At 44.4% G+C, this 25371-nt stretch overlaps 1 protein-coding gene across 1 annotated transcript in view; it reads left to right on the top strand.

The window, feature by feature from the left end:
• The window catches only part of FMN2 (formin 2), a 160054-nt gene that overhangs the window by 132955 nt on the left and 1728 nt on the right, over nucleotides 1–25371 (top strand). The window contains 1 exon segment of the mRNA XM_080650940.1: nucleotides 19962–20043. Within this exon segment, the coding sequence (XP_080507066.1) occupies nucleotides 19962–20043 (82 nt within the window).

Here is a 25371-nt window from a genome sequence, read left to right as displayed (position 1 = left end):
TGGTTTTATTTGTGCTCAGTTCGTGGGATAATGTCAAAATTTCACTCTTTGTATAAAAATTGCTTCCAGATGTCACCAAGAAACACATGATCAATATTTCCTAAAACAGATTTTGATTGATTTCAGAGAGGAAGGGAGAGAGAGAGAGAGAGAAAGAGAAACATCAATGATGAGAGAGAATCATGGATCGGTTGCCTCCTGCACGCCCCCTACTGGGGATCGAACCATGAGCTCCTGGTTCATAGGTTGACACTCAATCACTGAGCCACACAGGCCGGGCCATGATCAATATATTTTTTAAAAAGCTTTTAAGATTCTTATAGAGTTATATCACATTTCCTAAAGCAGAGCTTTTCAGGAATAAAGGGAAATTTCTCCTCTTAAGCATTCAACTAAAGTCTCTGTCACTATGATTATGCAATTCCATGGAGGCATATTAAACATTAATTCAAGGAAGAGATCTAGTTCTCCCAGGACAACATCCCCAAATAGCTGGACCTCGTAGGAGAATGAAAAGGGAATATAAGCTACACCGTAAACCAAACACTAATATCGAAGCCACGTAGTATACTTGCCACGTAGTATACTTGCCACGTAGTATCCTTGCGTTGACAGTGACATTGCTTTGGATCTTTAGAAAACTTACATCCCAAGGGACTTTGCTCATCGCACCACTACCGCAGTCCTCAAATGTCTCCCTATTATCTCCGTTTGGGTTGTGCTTCCATACAAAGTCAGGCTCATCCACTTCGTTTGCATTTGTAAGTAGATTCTGATACATCCTTAAACCAGGTGACATCCACGGCTAGGATTTATGGACCACGGACATGATGCCGGACTTGTGCTAAGCGGGATGTTGTTGCCCAATGTGCTTGTTCCTTCCTCTCTGTTCCTGTATTTGCTAGCTACATATCGTGCTTAATAGTTAAGCCTGTATTGCCTCACGGCATGTCTGTTTCTGTTTTATACCATCACTTTTTTTGATGTTTGCATGGATCTGTATATCCCGATGTCGTCACTTCCGGTAGAGTCCTCCCTGTACTGACCACAGAGTCCTCCCTGTACTGACCACAGAGTCCTCCCTGTACTGACCACAGAGTCCTCCCTGTACTGACCACAGAGTCCTCCCTGTACTGACCACAGTGCCTTCCTGCCTTCTTAGTGACTCTATTTGCTGTCTTCTTAGTGACTCTATTTGCTGCCTTCTTAGTGACTCTATTTGCTGCCTTCTTAGTGACTCTATTTGCTGATTTGATTTGTTACATCATTGTAGTTGATACAGACATGGAATTAAGGACTCAGACTACTAAATGAGTGAACGTGTTTTCTTGCATAACTTAAGTTTATCATTCCATTATCATGGTTTCTATTAATTATCATGGAGTACGATGGCAATAAAAACCCTACCCCAAATGTCTTAAGCAAAATAGATATTATTTGTTTAGACCAGCTGTGGGCAAACTACGGCCCACGGGCCGGATTCGGCTGTTCTATTCGGTTCTCTTGCTCTCCCCTCCGCTCCTTTACTTTGAATTTATATTAGTTCACACAAACACTCCATCCATGCTTTTGTTCCGGCCCTCCGGTCCAGTTTAAGAACCCATTGTGGCCCTCGAGTCAAAAAGTTTGCCCACCCCTGGTTTAGACAGTCAAACCATGTAAGGGCAGAACGGACCTTGCCTGTGGGTTGTCTGAATGCAGAATTCTCACTGTTGTCTGTAGGGCTTGGTCAGGTCTGTTTCTACCTCTCTCTCTCATGATGTCTTTTTCATTGTCCTTGATCAACCTCCTCCTTCTCCTCCAGTGTCTCCTCCTCCTCCGCTTTCTCCTCCTTCTCTGTTCTCTTCTTTTCTCGTTCTGCCCAGCTTTGAATCCACAGTGGCCTAAGGCTGTGGTCGGCAAACTGCGGCTCGCGAGCCACATGCGGCTCTTTGGCCCCTTGAGTGTGGCTCTTCCACAAAATACCACGGCCTGGGCGAGTCTATGTTGAAGAAGTGGCGTTAGAAGAAGTTTAAGTTTAAAAAATGTGGCTCTCCAAAGAAATTTCAATCGTTGTACTGTTGATATTTGGCTCTGTTGACTAATGAGTTTGCCGACCACTGGCCTAAGGCATGGCACCATGATTAGCAGAGCAGTTCATAGACTCAATTCTGCAGCCAGAGAGGAGAGTGATCATGATTGGCGGCAGTTCCCTTCATGGCAGCATCATTGGAGTTAGGGAAGAGCACTTTGCCACAGAATGTGAACAATCATCCACTAACCCTTAAAAATTGTCCTAGCTGGCTTGGCTCAGGGGATAGAGCGTCAGACTGTGGACTGAAGGGTCCCAGGTTCGATTCCGGCCGAGGGCACCTGCCTGGGTTGCAGGCTTGATCCCCAGTAGGGGGCGTGCGGGAGGCAGCTAATCAATGATTCTCTCTCATCATTGATGTTTCTATCTCTCTCTCCTTCTCCCTTCCTCTCTGAAATCAATAAAGAAATATACATATTTTAAAAAATAATCTGATGCTGTAATGGTGTGATTGAAATTTTCATTTCTAATCAAGTTTTCCCTGACCTAATTTGGGATTTGTAAATTGAATAATGTATTTAAGGTTTTAAATATTGCATGAAATTTCCCTACCCCTTTATTTCTCATTGGTGTCCGGTTATAGAGTGATAGTAACATTATATTTTCTGGCTTTGTCCTAATGGCTCATATGGTGTAGTAGATATATTTCTTGAAATTTTGACTTTCTGCACGTCCGTGTTGACAAGGTGTGCTGTCTTTCTGATCGATATGGTTTGGAAAACACGAGGATTGTTGATTTAGGTTTTCCATTGACTAGTTATGAAAAGTCACACTTCTTAGCCTGCAAAATGGAGACGGAAATACCTGTGTTATTTTTAGAGTAAAAGCAGTGTTTCCACGCTAGATGCTCGATGGCTGTTTCTCCATCTTTTAACATAAATGGTACCCCGATCGCAATTACCTACCGACAAGGTGATAGAATATTGATAAGGCATGTTACGTATCTTAAGAATATCCAGTCTGTAAATACAGGGTATTATGGTGACTCGGTTACTTTCTTGGTTAGCTAAAGTGTCTTGGTTCTGACTCTGAGGTTAATCTTTTGTTTGAAAATGTTGACCCAGGCTGTCTCTGCGTATTTTTTATTTTTTATTTATTTTTTATTTTTATTTTTTTAAATATATTTTATTGATTTTTTACAGAGAGGAAGGGAGAGGGATAGAGAGTTAGAAACATCGATGAGAGAGAAACATCGATCAGCTGCCTCCTGCACACCTCCCACTGGGGATGTGCCCGCAACCAAGGTACATGCCCTTGACCGGAATCGAACCTGGGACCCTTCAGTCCGCAGGCCGACGCTCCATCCACTGAGCCAAACCGGTTTCGGCTGCGTATTTTTTTATTATGCTACTAGTATATGAAGGAACTCCTGTGTTGATGCTTTAGGCAACTGACCCCTTGGTTTTGTCATGTGTCAGAAAAAATGTGTTTTTTCCGTATACTTGGAAGTAAGCATTTTAATTAAAAAAAAAATCCCTCTCTAAAAAGAAACGTAGACTTGTGGCCACTGAGCAACACAGAACATGTGAAGAATCTTTTTGTTCTTTGAATTTCAGCTGGACTATATCTAGAAGTTGGGGGGATACGCGAATACTTACTCTGCCAGCGTGGAAGGCAGTGGACAAGACTTGTGTCTTATTTTCAGGAAGACACGTGCTAGCAGCACCATCTCCCAGCCACTAAGGAGGTTTGATGGAGCTAGGACCCCAAGAGCTTTATCACTTGGGGTTAAGAAGCACAGACTGCTTGAGAACTCATGTGCTTTTTGATCCCGATGAAGCGATTAATAGTCCCTGGAGAAGACGGTGGGGAACCCAGTACAGCTTGACTTCTCACCGTTGCTCTGTTGTAAGCTGAACTCGGTTTTCGGCCTTATCACAGCATGAAGTTATTTGCAATGACATTCTCATCCCATAGTGAGTTTTTACAGGCACAGGAGGCACTCGGTCTATGTGGTGACGATCTGCCTTCCTTGAGCTAACCGTCTAGCGCTGGTGTGGTGCAATGCGCAGTGGGAGGACAGGGGCCGGGGATGAATTCTGCCCAGAGGACTCCTGACCAGGGAGCTTGGAGTTGGAAGAGGATTTCCCGGGCGGTCAAGAGAGACACAGGTGTTCTGGACAAGGAAATCGGGCTCTGTCAGCAGGCACTCCAGCCCCGTAGTGGGTAGTGTGGTCTACCGCGATTTCATTTTTCGTTGGCTGAAGACATTTCAGTTCAATAGATCAATTGTGACATTGCCACGGGTTATGTTTAAAGCGATGTCTAACTTAATTTACTGGTTTAGTCGACGCTGAGACAGGTAGTCTTTGATGAGCCAGGAGAAAGCAGATGAGCTCCTCTGCTTAATTGCACAAACATGTGGCAATCAAGTCTGGTTTCAGCCCGACTGAAATCGGTAATTAGGGGGAAAGAGTCTGAAGGCTGGGCCTTAGAAGGTTAGGCATTAAATTGGAGAGCGGCTCTTGTCATGGTAACATTTCCGTTTCCAAAATTTGTCGTCAAGGGAGCCGTCTATTTAGATTGAAGTCTGTTGTTATCAGTGTTGAAGTGACCACTTTTCAAAGCAATCAAAGATAAATCTGAAGGACGGGGATAAAGGAAGAAGGGTTACGATCATGTGATGATGTATTTGTTGGTCACCGAAGTGAAGGATTGCCTGAGGCACTGCTCTGCTTGGAGACTCCATTCCCAGATGGCATCCCTGTTCCCACTAGTGAGAGTGATGCTTTAGAGAAACGGAAAATATCTTTTCTACATTTAAAATGTGGGCCCTGGCCAGTGTTGCTCAGTGGATAGAGCGTCCGCTTGTGGACTGAAGGGTCTCAGGTTTGATTCTGGTCAAGGGCACATGCCCAGGTTGCGGGCTCGATCCCCTGTCGGGGGCGTGCAGGAGACAGCCGATCAATGATTCTCTCTTATCATTGATGTTTCCCTCTCTCTCTCCCTCTTCCTTCCTCCCTGAAATAAAAAAAAATATATTAAATATATATATGTATACATATATATATTTAAAAAATATATTTCTTCTTTGAAACAAAAATTGGGGTTCCAGGTAATGGCGAACATTAGACTGAGACATGTTGGTCGTTATTGTATTTGACAAAGAACAATTAGCTCACTTGGTTTTGCCCCCTGAAGTCTGGTTAAGATTTAGAAGCGACTGTGATAAGGCATCAAACTCAATTTTAAAAGGAATCAACTTGGGAGAGCATGTGCTGAGTATGTATGTGTAGTGGAGGGTGGGGGTGTGTACAGGGAGCCAAGAATGGACAGCCATCAGGCCAAATTAGTCTCCCATAGCTTGGGTTCTTCGGTTTATGTGGAGAACTATTGCTTATAATTTGTTTCTCCTTCCAATGATCTTCAGCCCGGCCGGTGTGGCTAAGTGGTTGAACATTGACCTATGAACCAGGAGGTCATGGTTCAATTCCAGGTCAGGGCACATGCCCGGGTTGTGGGCTCCATCCCCAGGGTGGGGTGTGCAGGAGGTAGCCAGTCAATGATTCTCTCTCATTATTGATGTTTCTATCTCCCCCTCTCCCTTCCTCTCTGAAATCAATAAAAATCTATTTTAAAATAAATAAAATAAAGTGACCTTTAAACTATTATCATTGTCGTCATCATCATCATCATTTAAATATTATGTGCATAATATTTCTCACATGTCCAGTATAAAATCACTTCCAATTCTAATGCTCTTAGAGTTTTATGAGCTATGATTTTGCATTTTTTTTTAAAAGTAAAAAGTCACTGCAGAGCCAAAAAAGAAAATTCCATTATGCCTAATATAATTCCCTAAAATGATGTAAGACATTGTTGTGCAATTAGGGACTTCTAGTTATAGCTCTAATATTATTAATATGTAGATAGACCAGAGGTCTGTCTGCTCGCTCATTTTGAATGTTATCTTCTATGAAGCCTCTGAGCATTTTTATGTTATTTAATTTCATTCCATTTTGGTTTATTTTGCTTTGGTTTCCCGAGTCAGAGACTGTCGCAAAACCCTTAGGATCCCTGATACCCTGAGTGTCTTTCTGAGTTTGAAAACCTTATTTCATCAACTTCATCTGTCATTTCATCTTGTCGAGTAATGTTAAACATTCTCTGAATAATCCATCAGCCATGTCTCTGTCTTGTCCCGCCTGGGCCTGGCCGTCTTCCACCTCCCATTGATTACCCAGTGTGTCCCATTCCTTCAGGAATCGAAGTTGGGCCGGCACCTGTGTGTCACGCTCTATATCCAGATCAGAGAAAGAGTGCCTGGTCAACACGTCTCCACAGTTCATTGATCGCTCTCTCTGGAGAAAGGCTGGGATGTCTCCTTACAGAGTCCTTCCTTGAATGATTGAAAACTTGATGCTGAGCTATAGGAAGTCCTGTCCGGATGGCGGTGTCTCACAGAGGGAGGGTCATGCTGAAAGGCGCCACTTCGGAGTTTGCAAAGGGGCCTGCGGTCCTCCTGTCCTAGCAGGAGCCACGCCCACCATCGCCTTGTATGGAATTAACCAACCCTGGGCGTGTGAGAACTTCAGGCTCAGAGGGGGAATGAAGGTGACCTGGTCCTGGTGCGCACTCAGGAAGTAGGCTTGCTCTGTCCCTTGGAGAATTAGGCAGATCCAAGTTGCCTGGCGTTTGAAAAGGAAATACCTACTAATTTTGAGAAGGTGGTTGTCTCGATGAGGACAGAACTTTGGCTGTGCTGGTGGAGACTGTAACTGTTTTTGCTTTGAGCAGAATCAACCCCGGGTCATGAACTCACTAGCATCTTGTTAGGGGTTTCATGGTGTTCTGTCCCTGGAGTGGTTCTGGAGATGAGCTGGGAGATGAGATGATGGGAAGTGGGCCTTGAAGAAAAGGGCAGCCTTCAGCAGTAGAGAGGTCTGCCTACTTCCTCCCTGAGGGAGCCCTGGTCCCCTGAGTTCGTCACCCCAGAGATGACCTTGGTCTCCACCACCTGAGGAGTTCCGGGGCAGTAGAAGGAAGTATGCTTGATTCTAGAGTTCATCCTAAGCTTGTGTAGTAGTAACTTGTAGCAGAACCCAATAATGAGACAGGATATAAGGGCAATGTTGTTCTTAATAAACAAAGTGATCTATAATATGACTAATGTAGTCATATTAATGAATTAGTATTTTATATTTAAGCCCTACTAATCTTTTCTGTTGTTTTTTTTTTTTTAATAATATGGACATCTACAGTGGATTTGCCATCACTTTGAAAAATGATAAAACTTAAAATTAGGTTAAGTTTTATAGACATTTTGCTCTTTCTCAAAATAATATATTGAATTCTCATACCGTATAGGCCTTGTGATATTGCGGTTTATAATGAGGAAATATACATTTGGTCTTCAATCTCATTCCTGCACGGAGCTCCTAAAACCCTTGGAATTCCCTCAGTGGAAAGAGCAATGAAGGTGTCTTTGCTTATCTTAATGAGCTGACTTCGGAAGGCCTCTGGGTAATCTAAGGATGGCCAGCAGAACCAACTTTGTGATAGAGGATTGGAACTTTCAGTCCCATTGTGTTGGCCTGGTGGGCGGGAAAGGGGGTGGGTAACTGAACTAGTTACCAATGAGCCATGATTTAGTCACTCATACCCATGTAAAGAAGTCTCCATAAAAACCCCAAGAATGGGATTCAAGGAGCTTCCAGATTGGAGGGCACATGGAGATTCAGGGAGAGTAGTGCACGCAGAGAGCATGGAATCTCCACACCTCTTCCCACCTACCTTGCCCTGTGTATGTCTTCTATCAGGCGTTCCTGAGCGATATCCTTTTATAATAACCCAGTGATCTAGTAAGTAAAGTGTGAGAGTTCTGTGAGCCATTCTGGCAAAGCAATTGGACCTAAGGAGGGTGTGATTAGAACCTCCTATCCCTGGCTGGTTGACCAGAAGCACAGGTGGCAACCTGGACTGCAGTTGGCAACGGAAGTGGGGGGCAGTCTTGTGGGACGGAGCCCTTAACCCAGGGGTGGGCAAACTTTTTGACTCGAGGGCCACAATGGGTTCTTAAACTGGACCAGAGGGCCGGAACAAAAGCATGGATGGAGTGTTTGTGTGAACTAATATAAATTCAAAGTAAAGGAGCGGAGGGGAGAGCAAGAGAACCGGATAGAACAGCCGGATCCAGCCCGCGGGCCGTAGTTTGCCCAAGGCTGCCTTAACCTGTGGGGTCTGACACTGGCTCCCAGGAGATGGGGTCAGAATTGGGTTAATTGCTTGGTGGTGTGGGGAAAAACATACTTGGGAATTGGTGTCAGAATCGAAGACTTTCATTTCGCATTTAAAATAGCCAGAAGTAGACGTTTGCATGTGAGAATCTCCTGGAAGCTTTCATTTGGCATCAAAGTGTATGGAGATCAGTCTCTCAAATTTGTTGGGTGAGGAAAAGGAAAGGAGGTAAAAATACGAACTCTCATCTTTAAAATATTCTAATTATCATTATAAATGTACATAAGCCACATTTAAAAAAAATAAAGCACATCAGGAATAAAAGCATATTTACAGTAGATCTTAATTTTATGAGATGGAATTATTTTTAAAAATTAACCTCTTTGGTTCAAATTCCTATGGCCTGGGGGTGAACATTTTTGGAAAGTTGGATGAAACTCCACTTGGCCACTTTAAAGTGTTCCAAGTTTGTGGGGGAGGTAAATGAGATGAGAAATAGTTGGAAAAAGTATGCATCAGTTAAGAGAAGTTAAGATGCTCTCAGATAACTCGGAAGCTTTCATTGTAAAAGTCCGTCTAGACGTGGATGTCAATGTGGTCTGAAAGTCGTGTGTTGTTTTTAGAGCAGAAGCGCTCTTAATTCTGCAGAGCTTGCATATGGGTTTACTTCCTACAGCCGCTGACTTTTCTAATGTTTTTATTTTATAAAGGCAAAATAAAGGAACTAGAGCACAGAGAACAATAGCAAGAACTAGAGGCTAGAGACTATTGATGACAAATTAGAGAAAAAGGTGGAAAAGCATTTTTTTAATATCATGGATGGATGGACAGACGGATGGATTGATGATGGGTGAATGGAGAGATATTCCCAATCACATATAATCATTCAGGAAAACATACATATACAAGTAAGTGCAAGTGATGGAATTATGAAGAAAGCTTATCCTATCTAATAAAAGAGTAATATGCAAATTGACCATCATTCCAACACACAAGATGGCTGCCCCCATGTGGACACAAGATGGCCACCACAAGATGGCCAGCAGGGTAGGGCAGTTGGGAGGGACCAGGCCTGCAAGGGAGGGCAGTTGGGGGCAATCAAGCCTGCAGGGGAGGCCAGTTAGGGGTGACCAGACCGGCAGAGGAGGGAAGTTGGGGGTGACTGGGCCTACAGGGAAGGGCAGTTGGGGGGGACCCAGGCCTGCAGGGGAGGGCAGTTAGGGGCAAACAGGCTGGCAGGGGAGCAGTTAGGCATCAATCAGGCTGGCAGGGGAGAGGTCAGGGGGTGATCAGGCTGGCAGGCAGAAGCGGTTAGGGGCAATCAGGAAGGCAGGCAGGCGAGCAGTTGGGAGCCAGCTGTCCTGGATTGTGAGAGGGATGTCCGACCTAAATCTGCACTGACTACCAGGATTGGGCCTAAATGGGCAGTCGGACATCCCTCGAGGGGTCCCAGATTGGAGAGGGTGCAGGCTGGGCTGAGGGACACACACCCCCGTGCATGAATTTTGTGCACCGGGCCTCTAGTTATTAATAAAGAAAAAGAAAGGGACTCACAGCCACTTTACCACTGACTGTGATCTACTGCTGTGTCCCAAACACTTGGGGATGTTGGGGCCAGCCTGGGTAGCCCGGTGGGCCAGGTGAAGAGAGAGCTTCAAGCAGGAGGGACGAGAGAAAGAACCGAGTGAAATGTTGCTCGTGCCCCTTTGGGGAAGATGAGGACTGAGTGTTGACCTTTGTGTTTGGGAACGTGGAGGAATTGGTGACATCCGCAAGAGTAGTCTCTCTCAAGTGGTGAGAGACAAACGCTGGATTGGATTGGATGGGAGAAGAGGATGTGGGGATGGTGATGATAGGCAACGTGTTTTTTTTTTGGTAATATTTTTATTGACTTCAGAGAGGAAGGGAGAGGGAGAGAGAGATGGAAACATCAATGATGAGAGAGAATCATGGATCGCTGCCTCTTGCACGCCCCCTCCTGGGGATCGAGCTGGCAGCCCGGGCATGTGCCCTTGACCAGAAATGAACCTGGGACCCTTCAGTCCGCAGGCTGATGCTCTATCCACTGAGCCAAACCAGCCAGGGTTATAGGCAACTTTTTTGAGGAGTTCATACTTAGGACAGGGTCACACAGAAAAGGTCCGGCCGGAGGGGAAAGCGGATTCAGGAATTTTTTTTGATGGTGGGATGAACAGCATGTCTTCGGCCAGTTAGGAATAATCCAGTGGAGGGAAAATTGTGACCCTTGTTCTCCCTTAATGCGTGTTTGTTTCCTTGATCCCATTTCTGCCTTGTATCTCCCACATCTAACTCTTTAATTAAGCCATTCTTCCTCTTGCATAATTCTGCGCCATTATGACACAAGTAGCTTTGTTTTACTCTTTTATGAGTCTTACAAGGAGGAAATGTGATAAACTCTCTCTAAACTAGAATTCCCCACCGAAAAAAAGTCTTTTATAAAAACAGGATCTAAGCTATTCGTCCATATTGTCCTTGCTGGAGAAGTATCCAAACATACACCACGCGTGAGGACCAGGAAAACTTAATTTGATCTCTCACTGAATATAATCAAAAACTTTCTGAGCCATTTGCAAAATGAATATCACTGAGATGCAGGAAATATCCTAACACAGGTGGAGAGAGGAAAGGTACAGTTTAGGAAAGGTAAATAGAAAAGGATGTTTGCATGAAAAATGTCAGTTGGAGTAACCAACACCATTTTCTTGTAATAAAAGATGAAGTTTGCTGTCAAATGTGATTTTGTCATAGCTTTGGCCATCATGTATGACATTTTGTGTGACGGGAGTGTCATTTCACTGTTTTATTGAGGAAATCTAAAAATCCTCAGTATATACAGGAAGAACATGGTCATTGTTACAGGACTTAAAAAAAAAGACAATTTAGTTGAGCTACTCTTGTGAATTCCATGTAAATCAACATCTAATATAGAATGAAAATTGACCCTACTACGTGATCCGGTAGAAAAGCAAACCTTTATTTTTTTTTCTAAATCAGAGATTTTAAATTAGTGATGAAAAGTGTGGTCAGAAGCTTATAATTTCTAATGTATGTAGGGACATACATATCCTATTAAAATGACTATTAAATGATTATCATCTAAGCATTTTAAAAAGTCCTAACTGGAATGTTCTAGATTTGTCGACATTTTCGGATACCATGTTAAGTTCCTGTGGGAGTTCATGGACGAAGGCTACTCCTGGTATGACAGAATATAATTCAGTCTCCTTATTTACACAATGGAATGTGAACTCTGTTGTTTACTCATCTGATCCCAGAAGGGAATTTATTTCCCTCCTTCACCAGCACAGAATTGTTGGTATTCCCAGCACTTGTCCTAAATGAGCCCCTTGCTGACTGCTGTTCAGTTGAGACCACTGCAGTCTATAATAATTAAAGCGTAATATGGTAATTAGACCAGACAGCCAAACATCCTTCCAGACGTCCTTCTGGACGACCTTCTGGATGAAGCTGGGGCGGCGAGGGCTGAGCCCCTTGCACGAATTTCATGCACCGGGCCTCTAGTTTGAGATAATCGAGGAAATATGCCGACTGTCCTAAAGTTTTTAGAAATGTCCTCAGAAATGTCTTCACTAAGTTCAAGTTTGAAAATTAATCTCAGTTTATATGGAGGATTTTTTTTTAAAGGCCACTGGAGAAATTTCTCAGTCTTCTGGATTTTTAGATTTGTACTAACTGTAGTTCACATTTCTTATGTTGAGAGCTACATCAAAAATTCCCCCTAGAAGTTAGAATCAAGAGAATGTGTTTTCTCTGGACAGTCTTACGTGCTTTCCTCTTTCAGAGATGAACACTAAAGCCCGTTGTGTTTCCATTACTACTTTTCCTTGAATAGAGTTCAACATGTGTCCAGTTATAGTGCTGTTCACCAGCATTTGATAAATCATGTGGCCAATTTTTCTAAATAGTTTCTTTTCAGAAATTATTTTAAACGGCCATAATTTACATGTTCAGAGTTTTAAAAGATTTAGTCTTAGCCCAGCCAGAGTGACTCAGTCGTTGAGTGTCAACCTATGAACCAGGAGGTCACGGTTTGATTTCTGGTCGGGATACATGCCCGGATTGCAGGCTCGATCCCCTGTAGGGGGCGTGCAGGAGGCAGCCGATCCATGTGTCTCTCTCACATCGATGTTTCTCTCTCTGTGTCTCTCCCCTTCCTTCCCACTCTCTTTAAAAATCAATGGGGCCGAAACCGGTTTGGCTCAGTGGATAGAGCATCGGCCTGCGGACTGAAAGGTCCCAGGTTCGATTCCGGTCAAGGGTACGTACCTTGGTTGCGGGCACATCCCCAGTAGGGGGTGTGCAGGAGGCAGCTGATCGATGTTTCTCACTCATCGATGTTTCTAGCTCTCTATCCCTCTCCTCTCTCTTCCTCTCTGTAAAAAATTAATAAAATATATTAAAAAAAAATCAATGGGGAAAAAATATCCGCGGGTGAAGATGAACGAAAACAACAACAACAACAAAATCAATGGAATTAGAGATGTTGGGGCAGATTTTAAAATCATTAAAGAATAATGAATAACAGAGTTTGTTGACTAGTTGCATACGCATGGAGGGGGTGGGGAAGAGGGAGAGGAACAGCTCAGAGGGTGACTGCTTATGTGCTTAGCCAAGGCCCAGGTGAGAGAGAGGAGCGTACTGTCCACCAGGATCTGGAGCGTGGGGCAGGGAAGGCCAGAGCCGGACATGCAGGGCTGAAGTCTTCAGCGTAGGAAGGGTAGTTGGAATTGTGAAGTGGAGATTTCCGGTGAAATCACAGTCAAGATCAGAGTCAAGATCAGAGCCCTGGGAGGAAAAATAACATTAGAGGGGAAGTTTAATAATTAAGAAAAGAGGTTAAGAACGCATCTCCAGAAAGATAGTTGGAAAATTCAGTTCTCTGAAAAGAAAAGAATTAAAAAACTGGTTAGCTCAGCCAGCGTGGTTCTCTGGTTGAGCGTTGACCTATGAACCAGGAGGTCACTGTTCGATTCCCGGTCAAGGGCACATGCCCGGGTTGCAGGCTCGATCCCCAGTGTGGGGTGTGCAGGAGGCAGCTGATCAATGATTCTCTCTCATCATTGATGTTTCTATTTCTCTACCTCTCTCTTCCTCTCTGAAATCAGTAAAAAAAATATATTTAAAAAAAAGAATAGAGTATATCTAACTATCATGGAATCCTAGATCTTAGACTAGCCTTGGGCAAACTACAGCCCGTGGGCTGGATCCGGCTGTTCTATCTGGTTCTCTTGCTCTCCCCTCCGCTCCTTTACTTTGAATTTATATTAGTTCACACAAACACTCCATCCATGCTTTTGTTCTGGCCCTCCGGTCCAGTTTAAGAACCCATTGTGTCCCTCGAGTCAAAAAGTTTGCCCACCCCTGTCTTAGACTGTGAATATTCTTCAGAATTCAGCTCATGTTGCTAATAGGAGTGGCAGGCTTGCATTGCACGTTCCATGAAGGGAGCGGGGCCAGGCCCTCGGGATGCCCAGCAGGTCCCTGTCCGGCTCTGAATGTCCCCTTCTGAGCCACGTGCTGTCCTATCAAGCAGCTCCAAGGTGGCTGTTTTGAAACTTGGTCTCCTTGAGTCAGGAGCTACCCTGTGCTCCTCCTCATTGCTCCCCATTTGACGTGCGAAGGCAGTGTGCTCTCTGAAGCAGCCAGCTGGTGAGGGAAGACATTCAGATTCCACTCAAATTCAGAAACACGTGCCTGCGGAAACTTAGGTTCTTTTTACCTGAGATAATACGTGACATTTGGGTGGGTTCCCATTCTATTTTCAGCAGTTTTATGTGTGTATATATTTTTTATTTTTTATTTTTGTTGTTGTTAATCCTCAACCAAGGTTATTTTTCCACTAGAGGCCCCATGCACGAAATTCATGCATGGGTAGGGTCCCTAGGCCTGGCCAGTGATTGGGGCCAATCTGTGGGGCAACCAGCAGGGTGATCAGGCTCCCCCCCCTCCCCGCCCCCGCTGGCACCTGCCTTGGCTGGCCTGGGGCCTGCGGGCTGGGGGCAGCTACTGAGTTGAGCATCTGCCCCCTGGTGGTCAGTGTACATTATAGTGAGCGGTCATTCCGCTGGTTGTTCCGCCGTGCAGTCAATTTGCATATTAGGCTTTTATTAAATAGGATTGATTTTGAGAGAGAGAGAGAGTGGAAGGGCGAGAGAGAGACACAGAGAGAGAAACATCGATGTGAGAGAGACACATCCACTGGCTGCCTTCTGCACACGCCCTGACTAGGGCCAGAGCCTGCAACCGAAGGATGTGCCCTTGACCAGAATCGAACCGGGGCCCCTTCAGTCCACAGGCCGATGCTCTATCCACTGAGCCACACGGGCGAGGGCTGTGTGTGGATGTTTGAAATCGTTGAGGTTAATCCTGGAGAGAAGACAGAGCCAGGAGTCAAGTCTCCCACATCTCCTTTAAGTCCACAAGGGGTGTCATGTCTACTTTCTCTACCTGGAAAGAGGCCCACAACCTCAGGCTGGCGCCCCTCCCCCCACCAGCCTTTGTCTCGTCTCCCCCCCTTCCCTCCTTCTGTGTGTGTGTGTGTGTGTATGTGTGTGTGTGTTCCCTTTCTCGTTGGGGTTAGAGAAAGTATCAGTTTGTAGGCAAACACAATACTGTTGTGTTTCAGCCCGCTGGCAATGACCATAATGATGTGTCCTCCTAACTCAGCTGTGGGCAAACTACGGCCCGCGGGCCGGATCCAGCTGTTCTATCCGGTTCTCTTGCTCTCCCCTCCGCTCCTTTACTTTACTTTGAATGTATATTAGTTCACACAAACACTCCATCCATGCTTTTGTCCTGGCCCTCCGGTCCAGTTTAAGAACCCATGGTGGCCCTCGAGTCAAAAAGTTTGCCCACCCCTGTCTAACTGATGGTTACAAGGACCATCTCTGCCGTGGGAGGGCCTGAGACGTGTGACACCCCAGCCCTGGGCTGCACGCAAACCTCTCTCGGGCCTGAGACTCCCGTGAGGAGCCAGGCTGCTCCCTGCAAGCCGGGCTGGAGCCGGCGAGAAACCAATCCGTCTGCCACGGATACTCATTCAGACCCAATTATGAGTGTTTCGTGGCAGGGAAGTGGCTCCCTTCCTCGTTCGATTGAATGGTGAGAGCATATCTGTTTCCTCGATGGGGGCGTGGCCCGCCCGGCTTTGGCCCTGGCAGGGAGATACACGTTCTCCCGCCTGGGGGCCCTCTGGTTCCCTTCTCTGCGCCTGCCGGAGGGCACCCCCCTTCCCCATCCCCCACGCCGTCTTTAAATGTGATCGCCCCGAGCTTTCTGGATACGTGTGCCTGGCAATACATGGGCCTGGGCCTGGGGAGGGGACGTGCAGAGGAAAATGCCTGTTTATTAGGACAGAAATAAGAAGCCACGTTCTGGGTTCAGAAGAATCCTTTATGCAAAGGCACCCAATGTTGTTCAGGAAGACATTCGGGAACTTTCCATTCGTTTTGAAACACACACACACACACACACACGCACGCACGCACGCACGCACACACACACACACACACACACAGAACACCAAAATAAACACAGTCATTGGAATTGGAACGAATTTCAACGAATTCTGGAATACAAAGGATTTTTCAATTGATCATCACCCACCTACCTCTGTCTTCTCTATAATATAAATCTTAATTTTAAAATATTCTCATTCTCCTGGACTCAGATTTGCCATGCTTAATACCTTACGTCTAAGCGTAATATCTTGAAAGAAATGAAGTTGTGACAACTTAGAACATGTATGTGTCAGGAATAAAAACATCTCCATTGCCATATTGCGATGCAGTTGGTTTTCTTTAGGTTATACACACACCTTCATTTTTAGAAGATAGGTTTAACTTAGAGTTTTTAAAGTAAATTTAAGCTTTAATACTTGAAGGTGTTTTGCTTTCCTTGGGGGCATTTCTTCCCTTTTAAAAATTTCAGCCCGGCCAGGTTGGCACAGTGGTTGAGCGTCAACCTGTGAACCAGGAGGTCAGGGTTCGATTCCCGGTCAGGGAACATGCCTGGGTTGCGGGCTCCATCCCCAGTGTGGGGCGTGCAGGAGGCAGCCGATCCATGATTCTCTCTCATCATTGATGCTTCTCTCTCTCTCTCTCTCTCCTCTCTCTCTCCCTCTCCTCCCTCCTCTGAAATCAATAGGCGAGAAGAACTTTATGGTTCTGCATTTACAGCCAGTGGCCTTGAGGTTCGGGAAGGCTGGGTCTTGCATCAGATAGACTGTAGACAGCAGGTACACACACAAGACTGATTCTGCTGCTAGCTGTCCTAGTCCTCACCAGCATGCTCCGCCCTGAACTGCCTTTCTCCAGAGAACACCTCTTGGTGCACATCACTGCTCTGTTACAAAACTTTTCCCTTGTCAAGATCAAATGCAGCCCTAGGCGGTCTGGCTCAGAGGATAGAGTGTTGGCCTTCAGACTGAAGAGTTCCATTCCGGTCAAGGGCACATGCCTGGGTTGCAGGCTCAATTCCATGTGGGAGGCAACCAATCAGTGTGTCTCTCTCACCTCTCTCTCTCTCTCTCTCTCTCTCTCTCTGTCACCCTCCTTCCCTTCCATTCTCTCTAAAATGCAACAAGGCTTGGCTGTCAACCTTCTCCAGAAAGATCCCCATACCCCCCGCCTCCAAGCCCTCCTCGGGGACACAGCTGAACCCTGCAGACCCAGGGGTGGTGCTCCATGCCCCACTGCGCTCCCCTGCTCTGTGCGTCTCTTTCCTATCAGGGGTGGGCAAACTGTTTGACTCGAGGGCCACCATGGGTTCTTCAACTGGACCGGAGGGCCGGAACAAAAGCATGGGTGGAGTGTTTGTGTGAACTCATATAAATTCAAAGGAAAGGAGCGGAGGGGAGAGCAAGAGAACCCTCCGCTCTTTCAGCTCCGCGGGCCGGATAGAACAGCCGAACGGGCCGGATCCGGCCCGCGGGCCGTAGTTTGCCCACGGCTGTATTAGACGTTGAACTTCACTGTCCTTATAAAACAGAGCCCCTCCCAGTGCCTGATGTCGAGTTGCTTCTCCATAAATGATTGTCAAATAAATGGCTGAGCTCAAAGATCCGGCGAGGGTTCGTACGCACATTCTTGGTAGCTCTCGTCCTCTCTGCCGGAAGGAATGGCCGCATCGTTTCTGTGTGAAATTAAATACGTGTGCGTTAGACGCGGCTTCCTGTGATCCTTCCAAAAATGTGTTTTGAGAACAAGATAAATAAGATAGTGAGAAAATGAAGACGCTCTGGTGATCTAAATGCTGGGGACGTCCATTTTTATAAATGTCCCCAAATGCTTTAGAGTGCTCCCAGCCAATGTAAGAGGGAATATACTGGATTTTGGCTACGGAAAAAGTTTCCTTAATTCCCTGTCCAAAAAGACTTCATTTTGAATTTACTGATCGTGGCTTCAGAGGAAGATGGGGACTCCGCAGTCCTTGGTTTGTTATAAAGAACATATTTTTGTCTTCAAATGTTTGGAGGAAGGATTAAAGGCAATTTATGGCCTGGGTGGAAAGTCAGAGAAGGGTTAGCAATGGAGTGTCATCATTTTCTGGAACTGCTGACAATATCAACCCCACAGGCATCTTACGTCCTAAAGGAGTTACTTTCATTGGTTGCACTTTAAGGTAAACACTCACATCAGCCCTGTGGCTCCCGAATTGAATTATTTGTTGCATTCAGTTGTTTAAGAGCAGAGATTCACTGAGCTCTCTTGGAAATGAATCCTCTCATTAGCTCCTGTGTCACAGGACTCAACAAACGATATTTACAATCCATTTCTTTGACGAAATAGTCTTCCAGACGTACACACAGGTCTTTTATGAAAATGTCACGGCCTTTTTTTTTTTTTATTTTTATTTATTTATTTTTTTAAAATATATTTTATTGATATTTTACAGAGAGGAGGGGAGAGGGATAGAGAGCCAGAAACATCGATGAGAGAGAGACATCGATCAGCTGCCTCCTGCACACCTCCCACTGGGGATGTGCCCGCAACCAAGGTACATGCCCTTGACCGGAATCGAACCTGGGACCTTTCAGTCCGCAGGCCGATGCTCTATCCACTGAGCCAAACCGGTTTCGGCTGTCACGGCCTTTTTACTTCCTTCAGAAATACGTCACTTTTTTCATTCCCAAAGTAAACCATAATAACACAATATCATTAATCTGATAGGTTATTTTCCTTCCTATGGTACCCCGTTATATTAATAGGGTTCCGGTTTGTAGCTGTCCTATGGTACCTTGGAAGTAAACCTGCATAGCTGTTTATAGTATTTTAAGTTTTTGGAAAGAAATTTTAAATACATTTGTTTAAAAATCTTTGCAACCACTCTGTGTAGTAATAACAGTAATACTGTGATGTATCACGGCTCCCTTTTGCTGTTTGAGGCAATACGAGGTCAGCGGCATCGGAATAGTAAGACGCTGCCCGATGTCCCTAGCAAAGCCAGAACTTACTCTCCAAATAACATCCTCTCTTAACTCTACCTCTGGCAAACGCATTACTGTTTGCCTTGGCGTGTGTGCTTAAAAAGACATTCTCGTGGTATGAAAATGTCATTATCGCTCACTCTCTATTTTCTGTTCTCAATGAAATGAATGTTTCCCATGCTTGATGAAATTCAGTTTTTTAAAAGCTACCCAAGTATTCAGGGCGATGGACTTGCACGCGTGAGTCTAAATGTGCTGTGGAAAGTGAATCTGAACTCATTTGAAGTAAGCTGTTGAGTTTTTACGTGATGCTGTTCATTTAATGATTTTAGTGCTTCTGGGTGTATGTTATGGTGCCTGTCCTAGGCATGTAATAAAGCCGATCTGAGTATGCGCACCTGAAAAATGAGGAATTTTCCTTTGCTGTCTTGTATATGTGTCATTTTCTATACTTTCTTGTATAAAAGACTTTTTAAATATAGGACAAAATGTGTACATAACAATCTTTATCTTTTTTTTTTAAAATATATTTTATTGATATTTTTACAGAGAGGAAGGGAGAGGGATAGAGAGCCAGAAACATCGATGAGAGAGAAACATCCATCAGCTGCCTCCTGCACACCTCCCACTGGGGATGTGCCCGCAACCAGGGTACATGCCCTTGACCGGAATCGAACCTGGGACCCTTCAGTCCGCAGGCCGACGCTCTATCCACTGAGCCACACCGGTTTCGGCAATCTTTATCTTTTTGTATATTATTCCATTCTGCTTCCTTTGATTCCAAGTGAAGAACCCCTGGATGAATTGGCCTCTAGCTCTGACAGTCTATATTTTTATTTATTTTATTTTTAACATCTTTATTGTTGAATGTATTACATAGGTCCTACTCCCCCCGCCTCCCCGCCCCAAAATAAAACCTCTTCCAGCCTGCTCCCATCCTCCCTACCCCCAGGCCCTCACCACCCCATTGTCTGTGTCCATAGGTGATACACATATGCACACCAGTTCATTGGTTGATCCCTTCCCACCCACCCTCCCCTGCCTTCCCTCTGAGGTTCAACCGTCCGTGCATGCCGTTCTACGTTTTTAAATCAAATGTCGGGTGACATTTCTGTGTATTTTTTTCCTCCAATAATTCAAATCCTTAATGAGTTGACGCTTGCTCACCAACTATACGGTGAATTGCTATGGTCTGTGTAGGTCTTTGTTCAAATTCCCAAATTCCCGTGTCTTCTCCCCACGCAGAGTGAAAGAAGCGGAAGAGGTGTGCAGGCAGAAGAAGGGGAAAGCACTTTATAAAATAAAGCCAAGACATGACTCGGGCATTGTAAGTACCTCACTTTTCTGTTCTTTAACCTGTGAGTTTCCGTTGGCTTTTGAACACTGTGTTGATGTACAAATATCAATGTAGACCAACATGGGGTATTTTAATGGTTTTTCTCTTAAGTGTGAATACATAATGAGCTTCTAACTTAAAGAATTCCTTTTTTTTTTCTTTTTTTTAACTCTTTTTTTAAATTAAGGTATTATATGTGTACATATCTTACCATTGCCCCCCCCACCCCACTCCCATACATGCCCTCACCCCCCAATGTTTTGCACCCGTTGGTTACTCTTATATGCATGCATATAAGTCCTTCGGTTGATCTCTTATTTCCCCCACCTCTCCCGAACCTTCCCGCTGTAATTTGACAGTCTGTTGGATGCTTTACTGCCTCTGTATCTATCTTTTTGTTCATCAGTTTATACTGCTTTTCATTATCCCCAAATGAGTGAGATCATGTGGTATTTTTCTTTCATTGACTGGCTTATTTCACTCAGCATAATGTTCTCTAATTCCATCCAGGTGCCTACAAATGGTAGTAATTCCTTCTTTTTTTATGGCAGCATAGTATTCCATTGTGTAGATGTACCATAGTTTTCTGATCCAGTCATCTGCTGACGGGCACCTAGGCTGTTTCCAAATCTTAGCTATTGTAAATTGTGCTGCTATGAACATAGGAAGAATTCCTTCTTGACGGCTTTAATTAGGCCCAAGAGGCTAAGAAGAATCTCAGTATTCAGCATCCAAGCTTAAGAAGTAAGATAACCCTACTGAGTGCTTATATGTGGCTATGGGTATACCAGCGGGAATGGGGGTGGGGGGGTGATCTTTCACTCTCTTCATTACACCTGATCACAGCCCAGGGCTGCATTTGAACCCAGAGTGGCTGTTAGAATTGCATGAGTGCCACTGGGATCTGAAACATAGCGGGACAAGCCAAGTGCTGAGTTGTTCTCTGCTAAGACCAGAGGGCTCACAGCTGGTTTGTCCCCATAAAAGTCTCTGCACAGTTGGCTGCTTAACAGCTGTCCGTCAGCAAACTGAGTTGAACAAGCTGTTCTAAGTTTCCTCCTTGCCCGCTTCCTCCTTAAAAAGAAAATGCCAAGTTCTGCACCCTGGGAGGGGCAGGCTCAGTGCAAACGATGAGTTTTCCCTCGTGACCTCGTGACACGGTCTATGTTTTGCCGAAAGTTGAGAGGGATTATCGCTTGGTGCCACAGACTAAGTAAATGATGCTCTTTCGGATGAAAAGTTGGGGTAGGTTTTAAAATGGGGACATTTTCAACTGGATTAGTCTCGCATAGTCTAAGTGGAAAAGATATTAAAACAACCCAAGTTTTTATATGACTAAATAGCCCTCTTTAGAAAAAGTTACGAGTTGTGACTTCAGTTCCAGGCTGTGTTCCCTTCACAAGTCCTGGACCAGATGGCTTCACAGGTGAATTTTCAAAGAAGAATTAACACCTATCCTTCCCAAACTATTCCAAAAAAAATTCAAGAGAAGGAAAGGCTTCCAAGCTCATTTTACAAGGCCAGCATTATCCTAATTCCAAAACCAGATATAGACACTGCAGTGAAAGAACGTTATAGGCCAATATGCCTGATGAACATAGATGCAAAAATCCTCAACAAAATATTAGCAAATACATTCAAAAGATCATATAGCATGATCGAGTGGGATTTATCTCTGGGATGAAAGGTTGGTAAAATATCTACAAATCAATTAATGTGATACACCCCATAAACAAAATGAAGGGGGAAAAATCATATCAAAAGCATTTGACAAAATCATATCAAAAGCATTTGACAAAATTCATCCTATCTAATAAAAGAGTAATATGCAAATTGACCATAACTCCACTACACCCACAAGCCATGCCCACCAGCCAATCAGGAGCAAGTATGCAAATTAACCCAACCAAGATGGCTGCAGCCACAGAGAGAGTAGGAGGCTTGGGTTTCCCTGGCAATGGAGGAAGCCAAGCTTTCCGCCTGCCCTGGCCTGCCTTGGCCTCTGCTTAAGGCTACTAAGTTTCAATTATAGAAGATAAATAAATCCCAACAAAAATGGCGGCAGCCATGGAGCTGGAGAGAGCAGGAGGCTGGAGTTGCCCCCGGTGATGGAGGAAGCCAAGTTTCCGCAGCCCTGGCCTGCCTTGGCCTCCGCTTAAGGCTACAAAGTTTCAATTATAGAAGATAAATAAATCCCAACAGAAATGGCTGCTGCCAGGGAGCGAGCAGAAGACTTGGCTCAGCTCAAGGCTACAAAGTTTCAATTGTAGAAGATAAATAAGCCCCAGATACCAGGGCCTCTGCTTGGGTCGCCGGGGGGCACGGCCGGCCTGCAAACCACCACAAGCCCCTCACCCAGGCCGCCCCATGCCCGAAGGGAACCCCCACCCTGATCCGGGACACCCTTCAGGGCAAACCAGCTGGCCCCCACCTGTTCACCAGGCCTCTATCCTATCTAATTCTATCTAATATAAAAGAATAATATGCAAATTGACCATCACTCCAACACACAAGATGGCTGCCCCCATGTGGTCAAAGATGACTGCCCCCATGTGGACACATGATGGACACCACAAGATGGCCAGCAGGGGAGGGCAATTGGGAGGGACCAGGTCTGCAAGGGAGGGCAGTTGTGGGTGATCAGGCCAGCAGGGGAGGGCAGTTGGGAGGGACCAGACCTGCAAGGGAGGGCAGTTGGGGGCGATCAAGCCTGCAGGGGAGGGAAGTTAGGGGTGACCAGGTCGGCAGAGGAGGGAAGTTGGGGGCGACCAGGCCTGCAGGGAAGGGCAGTTGAGGGGGGGACCAGGCCTGCAGGGGAGGGCAGTTAGGGGTGACCAGGCCTGCAGGGGAGGGCAGTTAGGGGTGACCAGGCCTGCAGGGGAGGGCAGTTAGGGGCAAACAGGCTGGCAGGGGAGCAGTTAGGCATCAATCAGGCTGGCAGGGGAGTGGTTAGGGAGTGATCAGGCTGGCAGGCAGAAGCGGTTAGGGGCAATCAGGAAGGCAGGCAGGCGAGCAGTTGAGAGCCAGCAGTCCTGGATTGTGAGAGGGATGTCTGACTGTCCATTTAGGCCCGATCCAGGTAGGGGTCCCAGATTGGAGAGGGTGCAGGCTGGGCTGAGGGACCCACCCCCCCTGTGCACAAATTTCGTACACCAGGCCTCTAGTTTATGATAAAAGCTCTTTGCAAAGTGGGAATAAAGGGAACGTACCTCAACATAATAAAGGCTATATATGACAAACCCACAGCGAACATACTCAATGGGGAAAAGCTAAAGATGTTTTTCTTAAGATCAAGAACAAGACAGGGTTGTCCACTTTCACCACTTTTATTCAATATAGTATTCAATATGGCAGTCCTAGCCACAGCAATCAGAGAAGAAAAAGAAATAAAAGGCACCCAGTTTGGAAAGAAGTAAAATTGTCACTATTTGCAGATGACCTGATACTACATATAAACAGCCCTACAGATTCCACCAAAAACCTACTAGAACTGAAAAATGAATTCAGTAATGTAGCAGGATATTATACTAATATTCATAAGTCAGTTGCATTTTTATATCCCAATAATGAACTCTCAAAAAGGGAAATTAGGAAAACAGTCCCATTTACAATTGCATCAAGAAGAAAAATACCTAGGAATAAATTCAGCCAAGGAGACAAAAGACCTATACTCATAAAACTATAAATCACCAAAGGAAGAAATTGAAGAAGAGACAAATAAATGGAAACATATATAAGAATACATTTAAAATAGATTAAAGACTTAAATGTAAGACTTGAAACCCTAAAGACCCTAGAAAAAAACATAGGCAATAAAATACCTGTTGCTTCTCTTAGCAATATTTTTTTTTCTGATACATCTCCTTGGAAAAGAGAAACAAAAGAAAAAAATAAACAAATGGGACTACATCAAACGATGAAGTTTTGCACAGCAAAGAAGCCATCAACAAAATGAAAAGGCAACCTACCGAATGGAAGAGAATGTTCCGGGATTGATACATCTGACAAGGGGTTAATATACAAAATTTATAAAGAACTCATGCAACTCAACACCAGCAAAACAAACAATCCAATTTAAAAAATGGGCAAAGGACCTGAATAGACATTATTCCAAAAAGAAATGCAAATTAAAACCACAATGAGATATCACCTTACACCTGTCAGGATAGCTGTCATCAATAAATCAATAAACACAAGTATGGGAGAAAAGGCAACCCCTCTTGCATTGTTGACCAGGATTGCAAATGGGTGCAGCCACTTTGAGAAAACAGTATGGCGATCCTCAAAAAATAAAAATAGAACTGCCTCATGACTCAGCAATTCCAGTTCTGGGTATCTATACAACGAAATCCAAAACACTAAAAGATATATACACCCCCTAGGTTCATTATAGCATTACTTACAGTAGCCAAGATATAGAAACATCCAATTGCACATCAATAGATGAGTGGATAAAAAAAAAAAATCTGTGGTACACATATACAATGCAATATTCCTTGACCATAAAAAAGAATGAAATCTTACCATTTGTGACAACATGAATGAGCCTTGAGGATATTATGCTAAGTGAAATAAGTCAGACAGAGAAAGACAAATACCATATGATTTCCCTTACATGTAGAATCTAAAAAACAAAATAAATGAATAGACAAAATAGGAACAGACTCGTAGTTAGAGAACAAATTGAAGACTGCCAGATGGGGGGAGGGTTCAGGGGGCAGGATGAAAAGGGTGAAGGGATTAAGAGTTACAAATTGTTAGTTACAAAATTGTCTCGGGGACGTAAAGCACAGCACAGGGAATATAGTCAATAATACTTAATAAGTATGTATGATACTCGAAATATCAGGAGTATCACTTTGTAAAGTATATGATTGTCTGAACACTATGCTGTACACCTACAACTAATATAAAATAATACTGACTGTCAACTATAATTGAAAAATAAAATTTAAAAATGACAGGACAGCAAGACAATGAGTCTTGAACTATTAGCTAAGCACAATAATTAATTAGCTTGCTACCTAAATAAATAACCAAATGCAATAAATTAGAAAAATGAAAGCTATTTTCCATTTAGTTTCTCTGTATCAGAATCATTCTTCACTAATGACAAGTAGTATATTATGGCTTACTTTCTTTTCTGTCATTTTGATTAAAGTACAAATTTAAAGTGTATTGAACGAGGAGGAATAATTATTTAGTAGTTAACCCCAATCATGCTGGGATACAGCCCGTTCAATTTTCCTATTAGTGTATGTGTACATAAAACTGAGGATGAAAAAGTTGGGTTGGGGCTCTTTCCCATCAATTAGAAAC

The sequence above is a fragment of the Plecotus auritus genome (assembly GCF_963455305.1).
Source record: "Plecotus auritus genome assembly, chromosome: 14".
Lineage (NCBI taxonomy): Eukaryota > Metazoa > Chordata > Mammalia > Chiroptera > Vespertilionidae > Plecotus > Plecotus auritus.
The sequence above is the reverse complement of the archived record's forward strand: the minus strand, read 5'-3'. Positions and strand labels throughout refer to the sequence as shown.